The sequence below is a fragment of the Panthera onca genome, chromosome B4, assembly GCF_046562875.1.
Source record: "Panthera onca isolate mPanOnc1 chromosome B4, mPanOnc1 haplotype 2, whole genome shotgun sequence".
Taxonomy (NCBI): domain Eukaryota; kingdom Metazoa; phylum Chordata; class Mammalia; order Carnivora; family Felidae; genus Panthera; species Panthera onca.
Genome location: NC_138345.1, coordinates 125,389,623 through 125,411,333, shown reverse-complemented (window position 1 = coordinate 125,411,333; position 21,711 = coordinate 125,389,623). Strand labels below are relative to the sequence as shown.

Genomic DNA, 21,711 nt, shown 5'->3' with positions numbered 1-21,711 from the left:
CATTGCAAACGTAGCTCTGAATTGAGGTTTACTTTAAGTGTAAAATATACTACGGGTTTCAAAGACTTCGTACCAAAAGAAAGATATATAAAATATCTTATCAGTGGGTTTTTGTACTGATTACATATTGAGATGATAATATCTTGGGCATCTGAGGTTAAATAAAATACATTATTAAGATTAATTTCTCTCTCTCTCTCTCTCTCTCTCTCTCTCTCTCTCTCTTTAAACCTTGTTTTTAATGTGGCTGCTAGAAAAGATAAAATTCCATATGTGGCTCACATTATGTTTCTAATTGGGCAGTGCTATTCTATCCCTGACTATCCTGGAGTTCCCAGGCAACGGGGCGGGGCTGGACGCATAACTGAATGATTGTAATGCCATGAGGTAAGTGCTGTAATAGACCCAGGAACTGAGTACTCTGGGGACAGAGAACTGAGACTTTCATTCTGTCTAGCATAGGAGCAGAGGAGAGGTGATGTCTTAAGCTGGGTCTCCAAGGTGAGTAGGAGTTTGTTATCTGGAGGACAGGGAAGGGGGCATCCCAGGCACTGGGCACAGCATGTATAAATGTGGAGTGACATGAAACAGAGGGGCCTCTGGAGCCCATGGTCCTTGGTGGGGGGAGGTGGTGTGGATATGAATCAGGAAGAGTACTGTTAGGGTCAGACCTTGCAGGGAAAGGGAAAGAGCATTAATCAGCCACAAAAAGGTATACTTGTTGGGCACCTGTGTGCCAGCCATTCTGCCAGATGCTCTCTCCTACATTAGCTCGTTTGTTGACTCCACCCATATTTGTTGAGGGCCTACTGTATACTAGGCATTGTTCTGGGTATTGAGTATATAGCAAGGAACAAGGCAAACGTAGTCCCTGCCCTCATGGAGCTGACACGCAGGTGATAACACCCAGGACAAGGAGGAAAGAGGACAAGTTGAGGTCGAAAGAGCTCCAGCGACTTGGGCACATCACACAGCTGGTGAGCGCCAAGGCCAGGGTTCTAACCTGGGTCTTTCTGAGGTCAAAGCCAATGTTCTTCTTATCCTGGGATGCTGTCCTGACAGGCTAAGGAGTTTGGACTTTGTCCCGAAGGCCACAGGAGATCAGCAGAATCTTAGAAGAGGGAGACACAGAATCAGATAGATATGTGTTTTAGGAATGAACCACGGTGAGCACGAGGAGGAAGGCACTGAGGAGACTGACTGAGGTGTTGTGGTTCTTGCGGGAGCCTCCCCTTAGCCTTTTTCATAGTCCCCTGCCCCCATCATTTCCCTCCCTCCTCAGTCTATTTAATATTTTTAATGTTTATTTATTCTTGAGAGAGAGACACACACACACACAGAGTGTGAGCAGGGGACGGTCAGAGAGAAAGGGAGACACAGAATCCAAAGCAGGCTCCAAGCTCCGAGCTGTCAGAACAGAGCCTGATGCGGGGCTCGAACCCACGAAGTGTGAGATCATGACCTGAGTTAAAGTTGGACACTTAACCAACTGAGTCACCCAGGCGCCCCTTAAATCTATTTTTAATACAATGGCTAGAGGGAGACTTTTCAAACCCAAGTCTGATTACGTCACTCTTCTAATCAGAATCCACCAATGGTTTCCTGCCTGACTCAGTATAAAACCCAGAGTTCTTTCATCATTCCACAAAGCCTACAGGATTTTGTCCTTCAGTCACTCTCTGGCCTTAACACCTACTATTCTCCTCTATTTCATTCCACTCATGATGACCCCCTCACTGTTTCATGAACATGCCAAGGATATTCCTGCCTCAGGACATTTGCACTTATAAGGCTTTGTGCCTGGGAGGCTCTTCCCTGAGGTATCCGTATTTATCCCCCATATAGCCAGATCGTACACATGCTTGCTTCCTTAGGGACTCTGCTCAAACCTCACCTTGTCAGAAAGTCTTCTCTTTACCACTGTGATAATTTTCTACCTATTTAACTTGCTTTAGTCTTCTGGCCAGCCCTTACCATCACCTGACTGGTAGTACATTTATTTGTCAGTGGCTCACTATTTATCTGTCAACCTAAGGAAGGCAGGGTTTTTGTTCACTTCTGTCTCCCCAGTACCTAGAATCGTGACAGACCCATGGTAAATACTTAGCTAATATGGTTGAGTGTATTCACCCATCCAGGGAGCAAAACGTGGAAATGAGCTCTTTCTATCCCCCTGCCTGGACAACCCCCCCCCCCCCCCCCGCCCCACGTAACCCCAATGACATCTAAAGGCTGTTCTATGATAGCCAATTAGAGTTATTGTCCACATGACCCCAGTGCATCCCTGCATGTGATATATGCACTCTCCACTTTCCAGGGTGGCAAGGTGTGGTCTCCTGCTTCTGGAGTCCTGCCCGCACTTTCCCTATTGATGGGGAGTTTATCACTCTTCAGTTTCTTTTCTCCCCAAGAGAAACTTCCAACCAATCCCCACTGTTTTATGCCCTCCGAGACAAGCTACCTTCTTTTCCAGTACAATGTTCAGGACAGAGGAAACAAAATTAGTGGAACCACTGGCAGTCATCTGCTTGCTCTGTCTTCTGCACACGTGAGCAGAGAAGGGAGGAAAAGAAGAAACGGGCAAGGGGCTCGAAGCTGCAGCCTCCAGAAGGAATCAAAAATTGTCAGCACAGAGGGGCATCAGAGGTCATCTCGCCTGGTGATGTCATTCCACAGAGAGGTGAAGGCACCTGCCGAGGCAACACCCCCGGGGACAACAGGGACCAGAAACCCTACCTCGTCCTGTTGGCTGTCTCCATACTACGGTGGATGCCTAAACAGATGCTGTCCTTCCCAGTTGGATCCCCTGCCCTCCCCATCACCAAATAGGTGAGAAACATTGCAAGCGTACTTGGTCTGGGTTATTTCAGTTGAACCCCTGTAATAGCAACTGATTCTACTTATAATTCTGTTCCTGGCCTTCCCTTGTAACCTGTCAGGCACAAGACCGAATAAGATATCAATAGCGTATCATAGGGAAGGTGGCAAATCGTATTAGCAGCTGACATTTATTGGGTGCTACCACCATCCCAGGCTGTTTATTGCATTAGCTCAATCAATCCTCAACAAAAACCTTTTGAGCTGGGTATTTTGAATGTCCCCATTCGAAAGGCGAGGCAACCTGAGAAACAGAGATGAAGTCACCCAAGATCGCACACCTCGTAAGTGGTAGAGCCAGGATTTGAACTGAGCTGGTTTTGACACTGGAGACTAGGCTTGTACCTGCCCTTCTTCCTGTTTCTCTAGCTGCTCAGCAGGGGAAGACACATAGCTTTCTGTTTTGACTTGTGAGTAAATTTTACTTTTTATCTTAGTCCTCTGTTTCACCTTCAAGGAGCCAGGAGCCTGGGTTCTCCCAAGAAGTTTGGTGGCCAGCAGTCAGTTAAATGCTGTAAATTGTGTTTATTACCCATAGGTTGGAAGCTTCATGAGGATGAGACAGGGCCTGTGTTAGATGCCTGGCGTAGAGGAGAAAATTAAGAGATTTTGTTGAATGACTAAATTTGTCTTACCGGTTTATGACTGTTGATTACTGTGCTTAGTGGATCCCTGATACGTGTAATCCAGGAAAAATGAAAAGAAAAATTCTGGCCCCAAATGATCTGCTTTCTCCTTGAATAAGTGAGTAGACGGAACATATAAAAGTGGCACTTTCAGTTCTAAGTCTTCAGATGGTTGTTAGGATCTTCCATTTTGCTTTTCACGTGTAGATACAGACTTAGCGTAAGCTGTATGTATTAGTTAGGGCACTAGCTGCTGTAACAAATAAACCCTCTAATTTCAGTGACTTCATAGAAGATTATTTCTCACTCATGTACCAGTCCAATGTTCTGGTGCGAGGTGGGTCTTCATTCCCCTTATTCAAGGTGATTCAGGGACACAGACTTTTCTTTTTTATTTAAAAAACTTTTTTTGTAATGTTCATTTATTATTGACACACACACACACACACACACACACACACACACACACACACACAGCATGAGCAGGGGAGGGGCAGACAGAGGGGGAGACACAGAATCCGAAGCAGGCTCCAGGCCCTGAGCTGTCAGCACAGAGCCGGACCCAGAGCTCAAACTCACAAACCGTGAGATCATGACCTGAGCCAAAGTTGGTCGCTCAACCAACTGAGCCACCCAGGCACCCCTTTTTAAAATTTTTTAACTGTTTATTTATTTTTGCGAAAGAGAGACAGAGCATGAGGTTCAGAGAGAGAGAGGGAGACACAGAATCTGAAGCAGGCTTCAGGCTCTGGCTGTCAGCACAGCTGTTTATTTACTTTTGAGAGAGAGAGAGAAAGAGAGAGAGTGTGAGTGGGGGAGGGGCAGAGGGAGAAAGAGACCCAGAATCTGAAGCAGGCTCCAGGCCTTGAGCTGTCCGCACAGAGCCTGACTTGTGGGGCCTGAACCCATGGACCGTGAGATCATGACCTGAGCCGAAGTCAGACACTTAACCGATAGAGCCACCCAGGTGCCCCTGGTGACACAGGCTTCTTTTATCTTGTGACTCCACCATCCTCTGGTGTCTTGGAGCCCTCTGCTTCCAGCTAGGCTTTTTTTTTTTTTTTTTTTTAAACACCCTGGTCTGGAAGAAATGAACATCACTTTGCTCAAATTCCATTAGAGAGAACTAATCACATGGCCAAGCTTGGAGGCAAGGGAGGCTGGGAAATCTGTCCCCAGCTGAGCAGCTGTCTGTCAGCTCCTCTGTGAAAGGACAAGCATGAATATTTGGTGGTTAGCTAGCAAGCTTCTGCCACAGTGAAGAATATGTAACTTCTCAGGTTGCTCTTTAATGTAAGATGTCTACCAGGCAAAATTCTTAAGTCAGAAACGTCACAATCTTAGGTAATTTTCCAAAACCTCATCTAGAAAAATGGCAGACTAGCGTCAACCAAAGCATAGGCATTCATTGAGATGAACTGAGATGCCAGGTAGCTTGGAATAGGGGTCAGAACAAAACCCGAGTCAGAGACTTGGGTTCAAATTCTGACTAAAGCAGCTACTGCCTGGTCATAAGCAACTTGACCTCTTTGAGCCTCTCGGTTCTTAACAGCCAAACGGGGGATCATAATGTCCACCTTGCGGTTTTACGATGATTGGAGGTAATACACAGAAAGGTCCTGGCAGACAGATCGTGGATACACGATACTGGTATTACTATGTTTTCTGAACAAGTATTTCTCAAGAAAGCAAACGTCCTTTCTTTTAAAGCCTTTGAAAACAGAAAGCGTAATACAGAACAAGTCATTAGCCTTACGTAAATATAAGTTGTAGCACAGTGCGGATGTCATGCTTCCAACTTCAGATGTTATAACCTCTGTCACGTAGCCAGAATGAAGCTAGGAGTCAGAGTCTAATCGAGTAGTATGATTAAACTGATTTTAATTGCCTCAATGCTAGTAGGAGTCATGCAAGATGAAAAATAAGCATAATAAAAACAATGACTGATTGAGTGCGTACTTTATATCCTTTAACCTTCACACCAGCCCTCACACATACTATTGTTACCATCCCTAACACCACCACCACACTTAAAAAAAAAAAAAAAAACTTGTTTATTTTCTTAAAAAAATTTTTTTTAACGTTTATTCATTTTTGAGACAGAGAGAGACAGAGCATGAATGGGGGAAGGTCAGAGAGAGAGGGAGACACAGAATCCGAAACGGGCTCCAGGCTCTGAGCTGTCAGCACAGAGCCTGACGCGGGGCTTGAACTCATGGACTGCGAGATCATGACCTGAGCCGAAGTCGGATGCTTAACCGACTGAGCCACCCAGGCGCCTCTACATTTATTTATTTTTTGATAGAGACAGAGCATGAGTGAGGGGGGAGCAGAGAGAGAGGGAGACACAGAATCCGAAACAGGCTCCAGGCTCTGAGCTGTCAGCACAGAGCCTGACGCGGGGCTTGAACTCACAGACCGTGAGATCATGACCTGAGCCGAAGTCAGACACCCAACCGACCAAGCCACCCGGGTGCCCCTATTTTCTTTTTTTATAAATAAGTAATACAGTTTATTATCGGTTATGGATCAGGTAGCAGGGAGTCCATTCAATGTAACAAAGAAACATTGAACAAATATTCTCATCTCAAGTATAACTGCATAGTTAGGAACTTTCCCTGAAGGTCAAAGATTTGTTTTCTTTTCTTTTTTTTTGAAAACTACTGGAAAACACTCCTCACACAATTTATACAGGAGATAGAAACTAGTGAAAAGAAATCAGAATTTATATCTGAGTAGAAATTGCAAGGTAATTAGGTCACCAACCTTACAGAAACACTTCACACCGCATACTTTGTTATAAATTATAGGCACTTTTGTATGCATTGACCTTTATTTGAAAACTTGCTGTCAATTGCACCAAAACAATATGATATATTATGTCAAGCATTTAGAGACCATGATATAATTAGGTTATATTCAATAGAGAATCAGGGGAGCTCAGATTTTAAAGACCCTAAAATTCATACTGAAAAATCACCTTTGCTCTAGAGGTAACAGCACTTGCTGTCCTGGCAAATGAAAGAAAACTGTGTGGGTGCTTTTAAGCTCCCCACCAACCCCCTGCCCCGTCTCTTTCTCTAAGGGTGGAGAAATGCACTTGCTAAATGAGTACTTTGTGGTATGGGCCGAGTGAAGTATTGAATTGCCTGGGGAAAGGGGAAGATATCTGGAAATGTAGAAGCAATTAAAGTCAATAATTGTACAATGCACCGAATTCCTCAAAGATAATGAGTTTTCTTCAGAGGCCAATCAAATGTGCTGCAAATCACTAGGAATTGCAGTGCCTGCCTATAGAAAGCCTGGTGGTGGCAGCTCCCCATTTATGAGTTTCATAGGGAGTCCCCCCTCCGACTTCCACCTGCCCACCCCGCAAATGTAACATCCAAGTGTCACAAGCCGCTGTGGCCTTCTGCTGACTGTCAGTAGTCTCTCATCCATCCATACACTCAGGCCCGGAGGACAATTGCCTGGGATTTGAACCCAGGCAGTCTGACTCTAGAACTCAAGCTCTTAATCAGGCAGCCTGGGATCTTGCTGGAGGAAACACTTTATCTATGTGAAAACACTTGAGCACAATGTGTGATAACATTGTGCTGAAGTGTGGCTCAGATTATAAATGCTATAGGAATTCAGTCTGGAGAGGAACTCCCAGTGCTCGGGCATGACTGTGTGCCAGGCATGGGACTGGGTGTTTCCACCCTTCCCATTTAAGGAGAGGTAGCATGGCACATGCAGAAGGGGAAGAGCATGAGTTTTGGAACTGCACAGGTAGGGTTTAAATCCTGGCGTTGCTATTTATGACCTGTGCAATCTCAGGCAAAGTCAGTTTTCTGATGTGGTGGCCTTAGTTGAAAATAGGGAGTATGACAACCACCTTACAGAGGACGGTTTACTATCATAAAATAGTATCAGAATACGTTGTGCTATTCATTCAACAAATACTGATTAAGTCGCAAGCATTTGGAAGCAACACTATTAGCCAGAATGCTACATTACACTGTTATAATAAACCCCTGATCTCACTGGTATAACACAGCATAAGTTTAATATTTGCTCACACTACTTTTCTTTTTTTTAAATGTATTTATGTACATATGTATGTATTTATTTAGTGTGTGTGTGTGTGTGTGTGTGTGTGTGTGTGTGTGGGAGAGAGCGAGCGAGTGAGCACGGGCAGTGGAGGAGCAGAGAGAGAGAGAGAGGGAGACACAGAATCTGAAGCGGGCTCCAGGCTCTGAGCTGTCAGTACAGAGCCTGACAGGGGGCTCGAACTTGCAAACGGTGGTGGGGGGAGATCACGACCTGAGCCGAAGTCGCCACCCAGGCGCCCCTCACGCTGCTTTTCTAATGCAGATTAGCTGGGCCTACTCTGCCATCTTTACAGAGACCCACACTGGCTTGGTGAGGCTCTATCTCTGCATTGCCACGGTTGTCAATGTAAGATTGCCAGGGTTGAACTTTTGGGATTCTCAAGACATGCGGATTTGCCCATTGGCCCTTAAAAGTTTCTACCTGAAAGCAATGCGTATCACTTCTGCTCTCATTCCATTGGCCCAAGTGAGTCATATAAGGTAGTAGATTCCTACCACATCCCTTGGGAGTAAGGGGGGCGGGTGGGGGGGGGGGGAGAACCAGGAAATGCTTGATGAACAATTTTCATCACCACTATGCAGTCTGTTTACCTGTAAAACAGATCGGGGAAACCCTATTTTAAGAAGAAGACACAAAAGCTCTGAGAGGTTAAGTCATTTGACCAAGGTCACACAGCCTATCCATGGGGGATAAACCGATACTTTGCTCACTCTGACTCTTTAATTTACATGCACAATGTCTAGAGACTTTATATATAAGCAGAATACAGTTTCAGGATGGGGGTGGGGGGGGCCCTGCAAAGTGTGGTGGATAGAATAGGATTTGCATAGACATGGCCTTCCTGTTTGTATTATGCAATAACCAGTGTGCTCTCGGGGAAGGCAGGAGGGGGCAGAGAGGGGTTTATGTCATCATCAGCAGATTGACAGAAGTTTGGACAGAGAAGGATGCCTAACGCTGGAGTGTGGCAGAGGCACAGGTTTGGGGGACACGATGACTGCAGCACTTTAGGCCATTTCTCTGGCAGCAGGGAGGGGGCTCCCAGGCAGGACAGGCTGTCGCGGGAGCCCAGGGTAAGGTGATAAGGGGTAGACATGAGTGAAGACAGCAGGAATGCAGAAGGGATGAACCTGAGAGCTGCAGAGGAAGGTGGAGAGCGGCTCACTGGTGGAAAAGTAAAGAACCACCAGGCGGTTTGTACAACGCACGGGACATTCTTCATACCTCACGCTCCCTATCCCAGTCTGGTATACTGCACCATTATAAAAAAAATTCCCTAAGGCCTCTTTTTCTCTTGCCTTGCAGCTTCTTAGGAGAAGGTCTGTATGGGGGTGGGGAGCAGCTTCACCGCGGTGGGACGCCCTTCCGCCCGACCCTCGGCCTGCGGGGTACAGTCACCGTTACCACCTCCGAGATCTGGTCCTTTCAGTTAGAGGAAAACTCCCAAGGCCCAAGGGGACCAAGAGGCCTGCCGGTCGCCTCTTGCTCAGAGGGCTCCGGCCCTGCTCCCTCTCGAAGTCCCCGGTTCGCCCACCTCCGAAGGCAGCCTTCGCGGGCAGGGTGGGCGCCCGGCTCGGTCCTGGCGCCCCTGGATCCGCACCTCTTCCACGCCCCCAATTGTCTTCCCTTCCCAGGCGGCCGGAGCCCTGGCTGGTGTCGGAGGGCAGGCAGTCCCGCGGCGGGCCCCAGGTTCAGCCTCCGGGCCTCCCTTCCTCCCCGACTCCGCCTTTCCTCGGCGAGCGCGCGGGGCCGGGGTCGAGGCGCCCCCCCCCCCCTTGGGGTCCTCCGCCGAGCACAGCCGCCCCAGCCGGAGGAGGGGGCCTCGGAGGCGGGGTGCCAGCCCCGGCGGGGCGGGAGGGGTGCGCACTGCGGCGGAGGGGCCGTGACTCACCGCCTGTAACCCAACACCCGCCCTGCTCCCCTCCCCCAGCCTCTCCTCCGTCTCCGGCCTGGCGGCCGCGGCGACACCTAAAAGAAAATGAAGGGGCGCCCGGGCCCGTGGCGCCCCCGGCCGGATCGCGAGCGGGGCCCGGCGGCCTCCGGCTCGGAGCGCTCCCGCTTCCCCCGTCTCGGGGCTCGGCGAGCCGCCGCCGCCGCCGCCGCCCGGGCGCCAGCAGGCAGGGAGGCCGAGCGGCCGGAGCAGGAGGCGGCGGCGGGAGCGGGCCCGCGGTAGCTGCGGCGGGCGAGCCCGGGGAGGGGGCGCTGGGGCTTGGAAGCCCCCGGGCCCCGGCCCGGCCGAGCGAGGACAAAGCCCCCTGGCCGCCGCTGCGGCCTACCCCGCGCGGCACAAAGGGCGAGTCGCGACACGCACCCATCCCCCTCCCAGCTCGGGTGGCCCCGGGCCCCGGGCGGCGGCGGGGAGGTGGGGAAGCCCCGGCCACGCCGCCCCTCGCTCCCCTCCCCCGGGGCCGGCCGAGCGCGCCGCCCCCGCCCCCGCCCCGTCTGCGCGTCCTCCCGGGGAGGGGTCGGGGGGCGCGGCGCCCCACATAACACTCCCCCTCCTGCGCTCGGAGCCACCCCTCTCCCCTCCCTCCTGCAAACACCGCCGCCTCCCCTGCCACCGCCGCCACCTCGCCTGACGCTCCGCAGCTCGCCGCGGCCGGGGGGCGGTGCGCGGACCGTGCGCGCCAGGGGCGCCAGATGTGCAGTCGCCGCTGCCGCCAGTGACCGAGCCGCAGCCCGAGCGGGATCGGGCCGCCTCCCCGATGCTGCGGGGGCGACCTTGAGCGCGCCCCGGCTTCCTCGGCGGGGACCCCGACACCGCGAGCGCCGTGCCCGGTCCTGCCCTCTCCAGCCCGGCTCGCCCCGCGTTCGGACATGGAGGGGGCCGCTGCGCCCGCGGCCGGGGACGGCCCAGACTTGCGGCCGGGGGCGCCGGGCTCTCCCCCGGAGGCGGTGGCGGGGGCAACCGCCGCCCCCGCGGTGGCGGCGGCCCCGGAGCCCAGGAAGCCGCACGGGGTGAAGCGGCATCACCACAAGCACAACTTGAAGCACCGCTACGAACTGCAGGAGACCCTGGGCAAAGGCACCTACGGCAAAGTCAAGAGGGCCACCGAGAGGTTTTCGGGCCGAGTGGTGAGTGCGGGAAGCCCCCGGGGGCGCGGGGTCGGACGCGGCGGCGGACCCAGGGCGCGCGGGGCGGGGGTCTTGGGCACCGAGACTCTCTCGTCGGAGAGCGGCTTCCCAGGAACCCCCAGACAGACTCCTCACTCTCCCCAGCTCGCCGTGGCTCAGGCGTGTCTCTCTCTCTCGAAACACTTGTTACATCCTGTCTGCGCATATTTTGGGGGTTTTTCTCCCAGCAGCAAAGTAGTGTTTATGATTTGCAAACACTTTGCAACGTTGGGACCGTGGAGGTCTCCCTCGCGGGCACGCATTCAGACCAAGCCCTGGAATGCCTCGCTGCTCTAACTCCGAACAGACCCACATCCTCAGCGGGGTGCTGTGGTTCCCCAAGTCCTGTGTCCTGTAGATGAATGCGACCCCCCACTCCCACTCCTATTCCCCATCACCCTGATGCTGCTGTAGCTGCAAGGGAGGGTGGGCTCCTGCCTCTGTTTTTTGTTTGTTTGTTTGTTTTGTTTTGTTTTGTTTGTTGTTTGTTTTTAAAAGAGAAGGTTTGGGAGCAAAAGTTAAAGGCTGCTGCATGCCTGTGGGTTGTGACAGTTTGCCTCCTGCTTCTGGGAGGACTGAAATGCCCAGGGCATGGGTAGCCACACCGATGCCGAGTTGCAGCCGACTCCATTGCATTTCAGGTCCTGGTTTCAGGGCTACTGAATTGCGGGGTCTGGCCCAGCCGCCCCACTCTTCGTGACAGCTGAAACCCTGCCAGGGTTCCAGCCCCATTTGCAGCTCCTTGAGTGCCTTGGGGTCTCTGCGTTGTCCTGAACTTGGTCTGTTGTCGTTTTCCTTTCTGCAGAACAGGCCCTTGAAATCCACACCGCTTGTGGCTAGAGGGTTGGGTTCAAAGTGACTGACTGTTGCAGAAAGATTTCGTGTGGTGTGTGGCAGAAAATTAACATGGTTCTTTGATTTGAAGCGTATCAGATGTATTTTAATCGATTTAGGGCCAAAGTCAGGAACTAATTATGATACTCCTTGCGTGCACTTTTGGGGGGTGTTTCGGGGCCCAGAGTTGCTTATACACTTAACAAATGACCACGGCAAAAAAGCAAAACGAACTGGCGAGGGAAGTGGTAGATTGATGTTGGTATTTTTCTTTTCAATCTCTACAGGAACAGTTCTGGTGGGGGTAGGGGGTACCAGTCAGAAAGTTTAGCCCCTCAATTCTCAAATATTTGGATACCTGGATAACTCCCGCATCCTAAGTTTCCCTGTTTGGGCTGATCCAACTGTATTCTATAGCTTAAAAAAAAAAAAAAAAAAGGGTCTGTGATAGGTTAATTGGAAATTCGAGACGTTGTGCATTGTATTTTGAAAGGGGTCTTCAGTAAACAAATCCTACAGCCAACAAGTGGTTCAGAATTCATTCTGGGCAGGTGCCACTTTTTTGTAGGTTGAAAATTCTGTAGAGACGGTTGTAAAGATGTACTTTGAGGAACGCACTTTCAGGTTGGTGGAAGAAGAGGCTGAGAAACGTGCACTTCATTCATGCTTTTCTTCTGAGGTGATATTCCCCAGGCTGGATGTTGAAGAAGCAAGAAGTAAGCCTCGCTCCTTGCTCGTGTTGTCTTAATAGCTGTTGAAGAATCGCGCTGGGAAGCTGGAAAGCGGAATAATGAAAAACAGACGCCGCTGGAGCTGCAGGTTGAGGATGTGAGCCTGTGAGGGGTTGAGTGGTAAGGGTGTGTCTGGAGGACACAGAAGCCCGAATGCTGGGGAGCGGCCGCCAGCTGTTTGAAAGAATGAGATCTCGTCTTATGGGAGACACCTTTCTGAGTTTCCCTGGGGCTTCCTGTCAAGCATTCGTCTTGCTGTCTGATCCACAGACGAGGCTAGAGTGAAAGGGATTGCATCAGGAGACGGGAGCCTGCCTTTCTCTTTTGGTGGGTGTCTTTCCCTTTATTTGCAGAAACTCTGAACATTCCGTCGGGATTTAGTTGGACGGCCGCTAGGGGGCGCCCTGAGAACGGGAGAAGCTCCTTTCTCAGCAGGGAGACTGAAGTCCTGCTCTCTTATTGTCCAGCCTTGGTTGTTTCCCATTGTGCTCTTAATTTCAGCTAAATCTCTTGTTTTACTAAAAAATTAGGTGAAGATTTTGAGTCTGGTAGCAGATCCCAGCTCAGAAGCTGGAAATCCTCAAACTGCTTTCTATTTGATACATAAACTTACGAATGTTAGCACAATCATGTGGTGAGAAGCTTGCATTAACCAGATGGGAAAACTGAGGTTTGGAGATGGGAAGGCCTCCTTGGCCTTGAGTCCTCCCCCTGCTGAGCACAGTGCTCACAGATGGTGTAAGAACTTAAGTGAGAAACAGGAATTGTCAGGTGGAAAATTCCCTATGCCTGGCTGAACAGAAAATAAAACAAACACACAAAAAAATCGGTCAGCAAGTCGTTCTTGCCTGTCCAGCGCTTGGCGATTCAGAATCTGTCCAGAGCAGCAAGAAATTTTCATCTGAAGTGTGGACTTGGAGTTTGCTTCTGGTTCTAAGGATGCACCTTGCTTTTTGGGGTGCGGTTGAAGAAACCCGAGAGAGCACTGTCTCCGGCCAGCCTTTTCAGTCTTCTGTTTTGTTTTCATTTGTGCCCACGTCCTCTCAAGAGGTGCAGAGGCTTGAAGCTGCTTTGCCTGTGAGAGTAGCTGGCGTCCCAGGTGGGAGATGCTGTGGAATCAGTGGGACACCCCCTCCCCCTGTTGAAAGCAGCTCAGAGGCAGACAAGTGTTTAAAAATGAAAATGTTGTGGCTTTTAATTGCACATCTGGAAGGGCCTTCGGAATCAAACAGAGCACTGCACAACACCGTCTTCTGTGTTCTGTGAAAGCCACTTCCGAAGAGAGTTGCAGGATCCCGAGCTCAGAGTGGCCGACTCGGCCTGGCCTGGTCCAGCCATGCTCCCCTCTGATTCCCAAATGTGGTTTGTGGCCACTGCCTGAGGGTGTCAATGACACAAGGGCTCCGAGTGGCTTGTTCCGGAGATGAACACATCCGACCAGGAAGCACTCTCGCACAGGGGCTGAGAGCCCTGGCCAACATTCAAATCCTGACTTTTCGCCAGCTCTGTGACCTTGTGCAGGCTATGTTACTTTGAAACCTCAGCCTCCTCATCTGTAAAATGGGCTGGCAGTGGTACCATTTTCATGGACCTGTTGTAATAATTGAATAAAATCGTCTATAGAAAGCCTCAAAAAGTGAAATTCACCAATTTAGTTGCTTTCTTTTAGCAGATTCTTTTTTTTCCTCATCTCACGTGGACTTTCATTTAGATTTTAAGACCATCAGAGGGACATGGTGCATGGGACAAATTAGCCTTGTATCACTCAGAGTGGTAGGGGAAACAGTCGGCTTCTCGGCTTGATTAGGGAACACAAGGTGAACAGAAAAGTGCGCCCATGAGGAGCCGAGACAATCAGCCAGATTGTGATAGGATCTGAAAGCATTTCTACAGCCTTGAATTTGGGCTTTGTTTCTTGCACAACTTTTGTTTTGATACAGTTTTGGGCAGGGCTGCTGAGTGGAGCCCTGTGGCATAACACGGCATGCATTTTCTTTGAGCCAAACTGCGCAGACCTTCAGGCTGCTCAAACTATTGCCAAAAAAACCCAAACCCCCAAAACAAACAACATTTTGAGGAGAGGTGTCATGTGATCACCTCACCGTCAAGGATTCGACTTTTCCCCTGCACCAGGTCGTCTCTCCCGAGCCGGGGGGCGAGGTCTCCAGGAGGGGTCTGGCCCGGGAGTGGCGGATCAGCGGGCAAGAGTGTGCCCCTGGTTTGCCGCGGCGTTCCTGGCTGCCGGAGCTCTAGCTTGGGTGATGGGGCATCTTCACTTAGCAAAGGAACTGCTTTCACCAAAAATGGGTGTTTGAAACCCTAGCCCAAAGTTGCTCCTAGCCTGGTGCCGGGAAACTGCAAATGAGGGGCACAATGTAGTAAGCGGGCCTGCTGAGGCAGGTGACGTGTGGCTGTCCCGTGGGGGTGGCTGGGGTGCCTTATTGCAATTATGGCCCCAACCCACTTTCAGGGAGTAAAGGGACATTGGCAAACACGTGGTCCAAACTTCTCCTCTTGGAGACGGGAAAAATAAGGCATAGAATCGTTAAGTGATTTCTCTGCAGTTGCACAGCCAGGAAGTAACCGAGCTGGGTCTAACCAATCTGATTCTCACTTTGGTGTGTTTCCATCACTTGTTTAATAAATCTTTACTAGAGCAAGATGTGATGCTCACTCCTAAATAGCTCGTAGTCCAGTAGCAAAGATAAAATGTACTTACAAATTTTGAGCTAATTCTGTGCAGTTCAACCAAGAGTTATTACCATCTCCCCTGTGTTTCTCTCCGTGTGAAAGGCCGGGACACAGGCATGACTGAGACCCACGGGGCTACCCATCTGGTGGAGGAGGCAGTAAGCAGTCACTAGGTCTGAGTACCTCCTTTGTGTAGGACTGGATCATATCAGGTGATTTTCACGTTGGAATGTAGCTCCCTGAAGCTTAGTACATTTCGCTGAGTTCAGTCCTGGACAGGAACACCCCCTCCCTGATTGCCGCCGCTGCTGTGATTATTACTGGCTGATATTTTTGAAAGCTTGGGGTGTGACGTGCCATGCTAACTGCCTTACAGACATTTCCTCTCATCGAAGCCTTACAACAACCCTGAGAGGTGTGCAGTCTAGCTAGACCCATTTAACAGATGGGAAAAATGATGGTTAGGGAAGTTGGGTAACTTGCCCAGGGTCATACAGCTAAAGAATGTCAAGTAGTCGTTTTCGAAACCCGCTGCTGCTACAGAAACGGAGAACTTTCCTCATGTTGCACAATGGATGGCCTCTGGATTTGGGCGTGGTTCTTTGCTCATGGTGTCAGAAGACCAGCCATGGGGTGATTCTTTTCCCCGGGGGGGGGGGGGTTTCTTTGCGCTGTTTGGGAAGGGGCAGTGGCATAGTGGAGGATTAGCGAGGGCAGTTGATGTTCAAGATGACCCTTGATTTGGGTTTCAGGAGACTGAGATACAGGGAATTTCAGACAAAGGGAGATTTTAGGGTGAGCAGGCCGTGTTGCTTAGGATGCAGGGTTTGTGCTGGGAGGCAAGATTGACAAGATAGGATGGGGCTAGTAATAATAATATTTCATGATGGTAATAGCAGCTAATACTTTATGAGGGCTTATACCATGGGTCAGGTACATCGCCATGTACATATTACATTTTTTTTTAATGTTTATTTGCTTTTGAGAGAGACAGAGTATGAGCAGGGGAGGGGCAGAGAGAGAGGGAGACACAGAATCCGAAGCAGGCTCCAGGCTCCGAGCTGTCAGCGCAGAGCCCGACACAGGGCTCGAACTCACGAACCGTGAGATCGTGACCTGAGCCAGAGTCGGACGCTTAACTGATTGAGCCACCCAGGTGCCCCCATTGCCACGTACATATTAACTGATTTAATTCTCATAATGAGCCCATTTTCTAGACGAGGAAACCGAGTCACCGGCTGTGAAGGTCACACGCAGCTGCAGGGTCAGGGTTTGGACCCAGGCAGTGTGAACGCAGAGACCTTGACCATATCTCTTCCTCTAGGTGGGCTGACCTGGGTTCTGGTCGCAGCGGGGCTCTGAGCCCAACATTCTGGTGTGCTGGCTTGGAGAGGGGAGGCTAGCCTGCAGGTTTTCGCAAGAATTGAGGTATGAGAAGATAAGGATCGGAACCGCGTTGATATGTCTGCTTCTGGCAAACTGCTTGTTGGGCCGTGAGTATGCTTTAATGAGTCAAGTCAGGGAGCTCTCCATCTGGACACACACTGAGTTCTTTGTTCCTTGAGTAGTCTCTGATTGTGGAATCCCTAGTGGGTCTGGAGAGGTCAGCTGGTTCACCTCCCCGCGTACAGGTAGAGATGTGCCCACACCGCACAGGACGTCTCACTTCCTCCTGGGAAGCCGCAGGAAAGGAGGATTGAGGCAAAGTATCTTGTCTGTTGGGAAGCCCTGTCTTATTACCTCCTGTCACTGCCTCACGTAGTGCCAAGTGCATAGTAGGTCCTCAACAAAGTCTTGTAGGATGGAACTGAAGTGAATGCATTGAGCTAGGGAAGATCTTAGGAGATGGAAAGGCCGTAGGTCATCGTCTCTGACCTCAAGGAGCTTTCTGATTTGCTGGGAAGAAAAAACAACGGCTGGAAACGAATGGCCGGTTACACAGCGAAGTCTGCAAAGCCAGGCAGACCATTCTCCGCACGGATTCCCTTTCTGTTACATGTGCTCAGGCACTCGTTAGGGAGAGAGACGTCTGTCCAGGGCTTGTCGGCTTCCTGGCCGTGGCTTCCTGTCCTCAGTGGCTCCGGAGTCAGACAGCCTCAGTCTCATTTGTCTTTCCCACATGAAAGTCCTGGAGCATCTGTAAGTTATGATTTGTGAAGTATCTGTTTTAAAGCAGAATGCATTTATCATCGCGCTGGCCCAGACGACGCTACACAGGGCAGGAATGAGAAGATCCCAGGCCCCAGAGTAGGAGGGGCTCGGCCAGATGACCCACCCGTGAGCAGAGTCTGGCTGTATTGATAACATTCTCTGGAAACGGCCCAAGAGCAGCCAGATGTTGACTTCACGGCGGGGCCCTTCGGTAAACTTTTAACTGCGTTTTAAAACGGGGATGGCCAGTTCCACTCGTCAGCCTACCCAATGATGCAAACACACGTCCACACGGAAACGTGAATGCAAATGTTCCCAGTGGCACGATCCACAAGAGCCCTAAGTAAGAGCAACCCAAACATCCGTCAACTGATGAGTGGGTAAATCAAACGTGGTGTGTTCTTTTTCTTTGTGGAATGTTATATATCTGATCCATTCCACAATTCCATTTATGGAATACTTATGGGTTATTATTCAACAGTGAAAAGGAATGAAATACTGAAACGTGCTGTAACACGGATGAACCCTGAAAACATGCTCAGTGAATGAAGCCAGTCACAACAGATCTTACATGGCTTGATCCCATTTCTGTGAAATGTCCCAAATAGGCCAAACCGTAGAGACAGAAAGTAGATGAGGGGGTGCTTAGGGCTTGAGTAGGTTGGAAGGAAGTGGGGAGCAGCTGCTGACGGGCACGAGGTTTCTTTCTTGAGTAATGAGAATGTTCTAACATTGTGATGGCAGTTGCACAAATATGGGCATATACCGAAGATCCCTGAGTTGTACATTTAAAACGGGTGAATTTGGTGATATGAAAATTATATCTCAATAAAGCTATTACTAAAAAAACAAAACAGGGGCACCTGGGTGGCTTAGTCGGTTAAGCGTCTGACTTCGGCTCAGCTCATGATCTCACGGTCTGTGAGTTCAAGCCCCGCGTCGGGCTCTGTGTTGACAGCTCGGAGCCTGGAGCCTGTTTCGGATTCTTTGTCTCCCTCTCTCTCTGCCCCTCCCCTGCTGTGCTCTTTCTCTCTCTATCTCTCAATAATAAATAATGTTAAAAAAATTGACAAACAAAACAACAACAAGCCGGGGCTCAGGGGGGTGGGGGGAGTAAGGGGCTCGGGGGTGGAGGCCCATGTCTGTCAGGCCGCCAAGATTCCAGTCTGTGGGTCCATAGAAGTCTCGTGCTAATGTTGGACAAGACGAGGAAAGCAGTGACCTGTGTGCCGTGGCCACGAGAGCACCCTGGAACCGGAATGCCCGGACCCACGTTCCGTCCCACCGCTTGACAATTTTGTGACCTGGGGGTGTTACTCATCTCCTTTAAGCCTCTGTTTCCTCAGCTGGGGCTTATGATGGTTCTTCTTCCCCAGACTGTTGAGAAGATGGAAGAAGATGCCGCGATGCGGCTGAGCCTTTAGACCCGTGCCTCACACATAGCGGATGCACAGATGCATAGCGGATGCAGCTGGGGCTTTTGCTGGTCTAAAAGGGCACATTTGTCTGAATTAGAAAATGGCGTCCCTCTAGGCGAGTGAATAGGAAAAGGCTCCCCTCCTGGCCTGCAGCAGCCCCAGACTGATGGCTCTGGGAGAACCGATGCCATTCATTCGTCCCTCCACCGGGCCCCCGGGTGTATATGTTCTGCACACCGCCACCTGGCATACCTGGCGGTGGCTTTCAATATTCTTATTAGCTGCCACTCATCGCTGCTCTGTGGCTGAGTTGTGATATTCAGACACGACATATAAAAACACATAACAAAGACACAACATATGCTGGGGGCTGACGTACCTTCTTTTTCTTTTAATCTAGTGGTAAAGCAGATGTATTGAATGAGTGCGTACTAAGTGCTCAGGACTGTTGGCAATTTCAGAGGAGAGAATATGACAAGTGCTGCCACCGAGATCCTGAGAACCTAGTTGGGGCGTGTGAGTAATACATCTGGAATAATCTGGGAACATGCAAGGCAGGCTATCAGTGGGGTGTAGAGGAAGAAGTTCAGTGTCGTCCCTGCTACTTGGCAGCTGGATGATCCTGAGCGAGCCACACTTTGTCTCCGAGCTTCTGTTTTCTCGTCTAGAAAGTGTGGCTGCCGGCATCCCACCAAGTGGGATTGGTAGGAGAGATAGGATTTGGAAGCTTCTGACGCAGAGCCCGGCGCCTAGCAGGCTCTTGAAAACAAGGGCTGGTGCTACTATTTTGGTGAGAAGTACCACATAGAGTACCCGGTGACCTTCTTATCTTGGATCATGACTCTCCCTGCTAAACACGGAATTTGCCACGTCCTTCAAGGTTCCCACCTGGGTGTCCAGACTCCCACTTCCTTATTACTCTGTCTCGGCCCTTGGTCCGTTCCCTTCAGGACATGTAAACTATGGGGAGCCTGGGTGGCTCAGTTGGTTAAGCGTCCGACTCTTGATCTCTGCTCAGGTTATGATCTCACGGTTCGTGGGTTTGAGTCCTGCGTCGGGCTCTTCACTGACAGTGTGGCGCTTGCTTGGGATTCTCTTTCTCTCCCTCTCTCTCTCTCTCTCTCTCTCCTTCTCGCTGCCCCTCCCATGTGTGCGCACTCTCTCTCAAAGTAAATAAATTAAAAAAAAAAGAACATATGAACTATGTGGGTTTGACGAATTGTCTGTGTATGCCCTCCCCTTCCTCCCCCTTTAGGAGGGAAGCAGGGGTGCCTTCTTACTCCTCACTGCATTCTGGCCTGTGGCCTGGTGCCCTTCCTATAGTAGGTGCTCAGTAAGAATGAATGAATGAATGAATGAATGACTGGGGAGTGCAGCAGCAATCCTGAGAAGGGGGGCTCTGTGACCATGGGAGGCAGCAGGAAAGGTCCCTTGGGTCCCCACCCTCTTCCCTTTCTGGGTCACTCCCCTCCTCACCACTGTGTGGACAGGTGTGGAGAGCCTAGCATTGTCAGGTAAGTGCCTCTCTCTTGCAGCTCTGCACCCCTGCTGGAGAAGAATAGGAGGAGGGAGGAACCTGTTTCCCACCCTGGGCAGCTGCCCCTTCCCCCCCACCCCCGCCCGCCCCCCACCGCCTCCTTGGGCTGCTCCCACAGCCCCCCATCTGAGAAGCCTGGTGGTCAGCTCTGCAGAGGAGGCAAGCTTTAGATGCAAAGTGCATTTGCAAGATTTGCAAACCGTTTTCTCCCTGGGTTGTAAATCAAGTGCTTTAGGAATTGTAAACCGACTGGAGTGCAGAGTTAATGTATGTCTGGAAAAAACACCATCATGATTTGCCTTTTAAACTCAAGAGAAGAATTCCATGTCGCTTACTTTCATTAGAGATACTGAGACAGCATGAAGTTTCCCCGGGGACCGTGCTAGGAGGCATGTGTGGTAGGTTCCCCCTTCCCTGGGAGGGGAGGGGGACAGCCGGGTTCCAGTGTCTCAGAGCCCAAGGGCAATTTCCCAGTGTGAAGGAGGGAGCTGCTTCTTTGTGTTAGAATTTTCTAAGGGCCCCCTCCCCTCCCCCACTCCCTCCTCTGTGTCAAGCTCCTCATATTCAAGTGGCTCCAAAGCCACCAAGACCGCTGATTGCTCCAGGTTTGGAATCCTTGCTGGCCATTGTCTTTCCCTCATGCCCTGGGCTCAGCTCACGTGTGATTTGCCTAAGTGCCAAGGGACATGACTGCCAAGGGACACTCTGTGTCTTCTACAGGATGGTGAAAAGGAAGTGGATGATCCAATCTATGGATCTGAAAGGGAGCAGGGGGGCGGGTTGGGTTTCAGAGCCTGCCTGAACCTCCTGTGTAACCTTGAGATGGTCAGCCTGGCTCAGTTTCGTCATCTGTGACATGGGAGTGGCTGTGAAGATAAATGAGCTGTGTGTCAAGGTCTGAGAAAAGTGTGTGGTCCACAGCAAACGCTCCTTGAGTGTTATTCTTGGAAGGAGCCCTCCTGGGAAAGGCAGGCCAGCGTGCCGGCTGTCCTCGTATCCCCGGCCGCCTGGGTGCTGCGTGTCACTTGAAGTAGGTACCCTAGTGTTGAACCCCCTTTCTTCACCTGTAAATCGAGGGGCTGAGACAGACTGTTCTCCGGGCTCACAGGAAGAGAATCCTGGGATTCACTGAAGGAAATTGGTAGAATGTAGATTTCATTTCCTGTTGCTTGGTTTTTGGCCAAAGGACTCCTTGTTGCAGGGGAAGGGAAGTGTCTTTATTTCTCAAAACTCTTTTCCGATTGTCTTGGTGCAGGCTTTGACAAGTGTAAGGAGACTTTTCCCATGCGGAGGGCCATTACCTTCCCGGTTCTTGGATCCCATTGGATCTGTATACACTCCCCTTCAGCTCAAGGCAGGCACCGCTTTTTCAAGGATGTCTGTGAGGCAGGTTCTGTGCCAGATTCTGTGTGAGACAGAAAATTCTCACTTTTAAAGAACCTATCAGTTTTCTCATGTGGAAAGTGGGACGGTAATAGCAGAACATGCCTCCTAGGTGGATAATTACCTTGTAATGGTTCTTAGTAGAGTTGAAAGTGAACTTTTCCTTCAACTAGCAGAATGAGTGGGGCGGAAGAGGCTAACACTCCATTGAGTAGGTGAGCTCCGAGCCCAGCATGTGAATGTGTTTGGATGGA

The 21,711-nt window shown here is 50.6% G+C and overlaps 1 protein-coding gene across 1 annotated transcript in view; it reads left to right on the top strand.

The window, feature by feature from the left end:
* The first annotated feature begins 9,790 nt into the window (after positions 1-9,790).
* The window catches only part of NUAK1 (NUAK family kinase 1), a 73,950-nt gene continuing 62,029 nt past the window's right edge, over positions 9,791-21,711 (top strand). Inside the window, exon 1 of the mRNA XM_060656549.3 lies at positions 9,791-10,673. Coding sequence (XP_060512532.1) covers positions 10,416-10,673 — 258 coding nt within the window. The 5' untranslated portion in view covers positions 9,791-10,415. The remainder of the gene's footprint in view (positions 10,674-21,711) is intronic.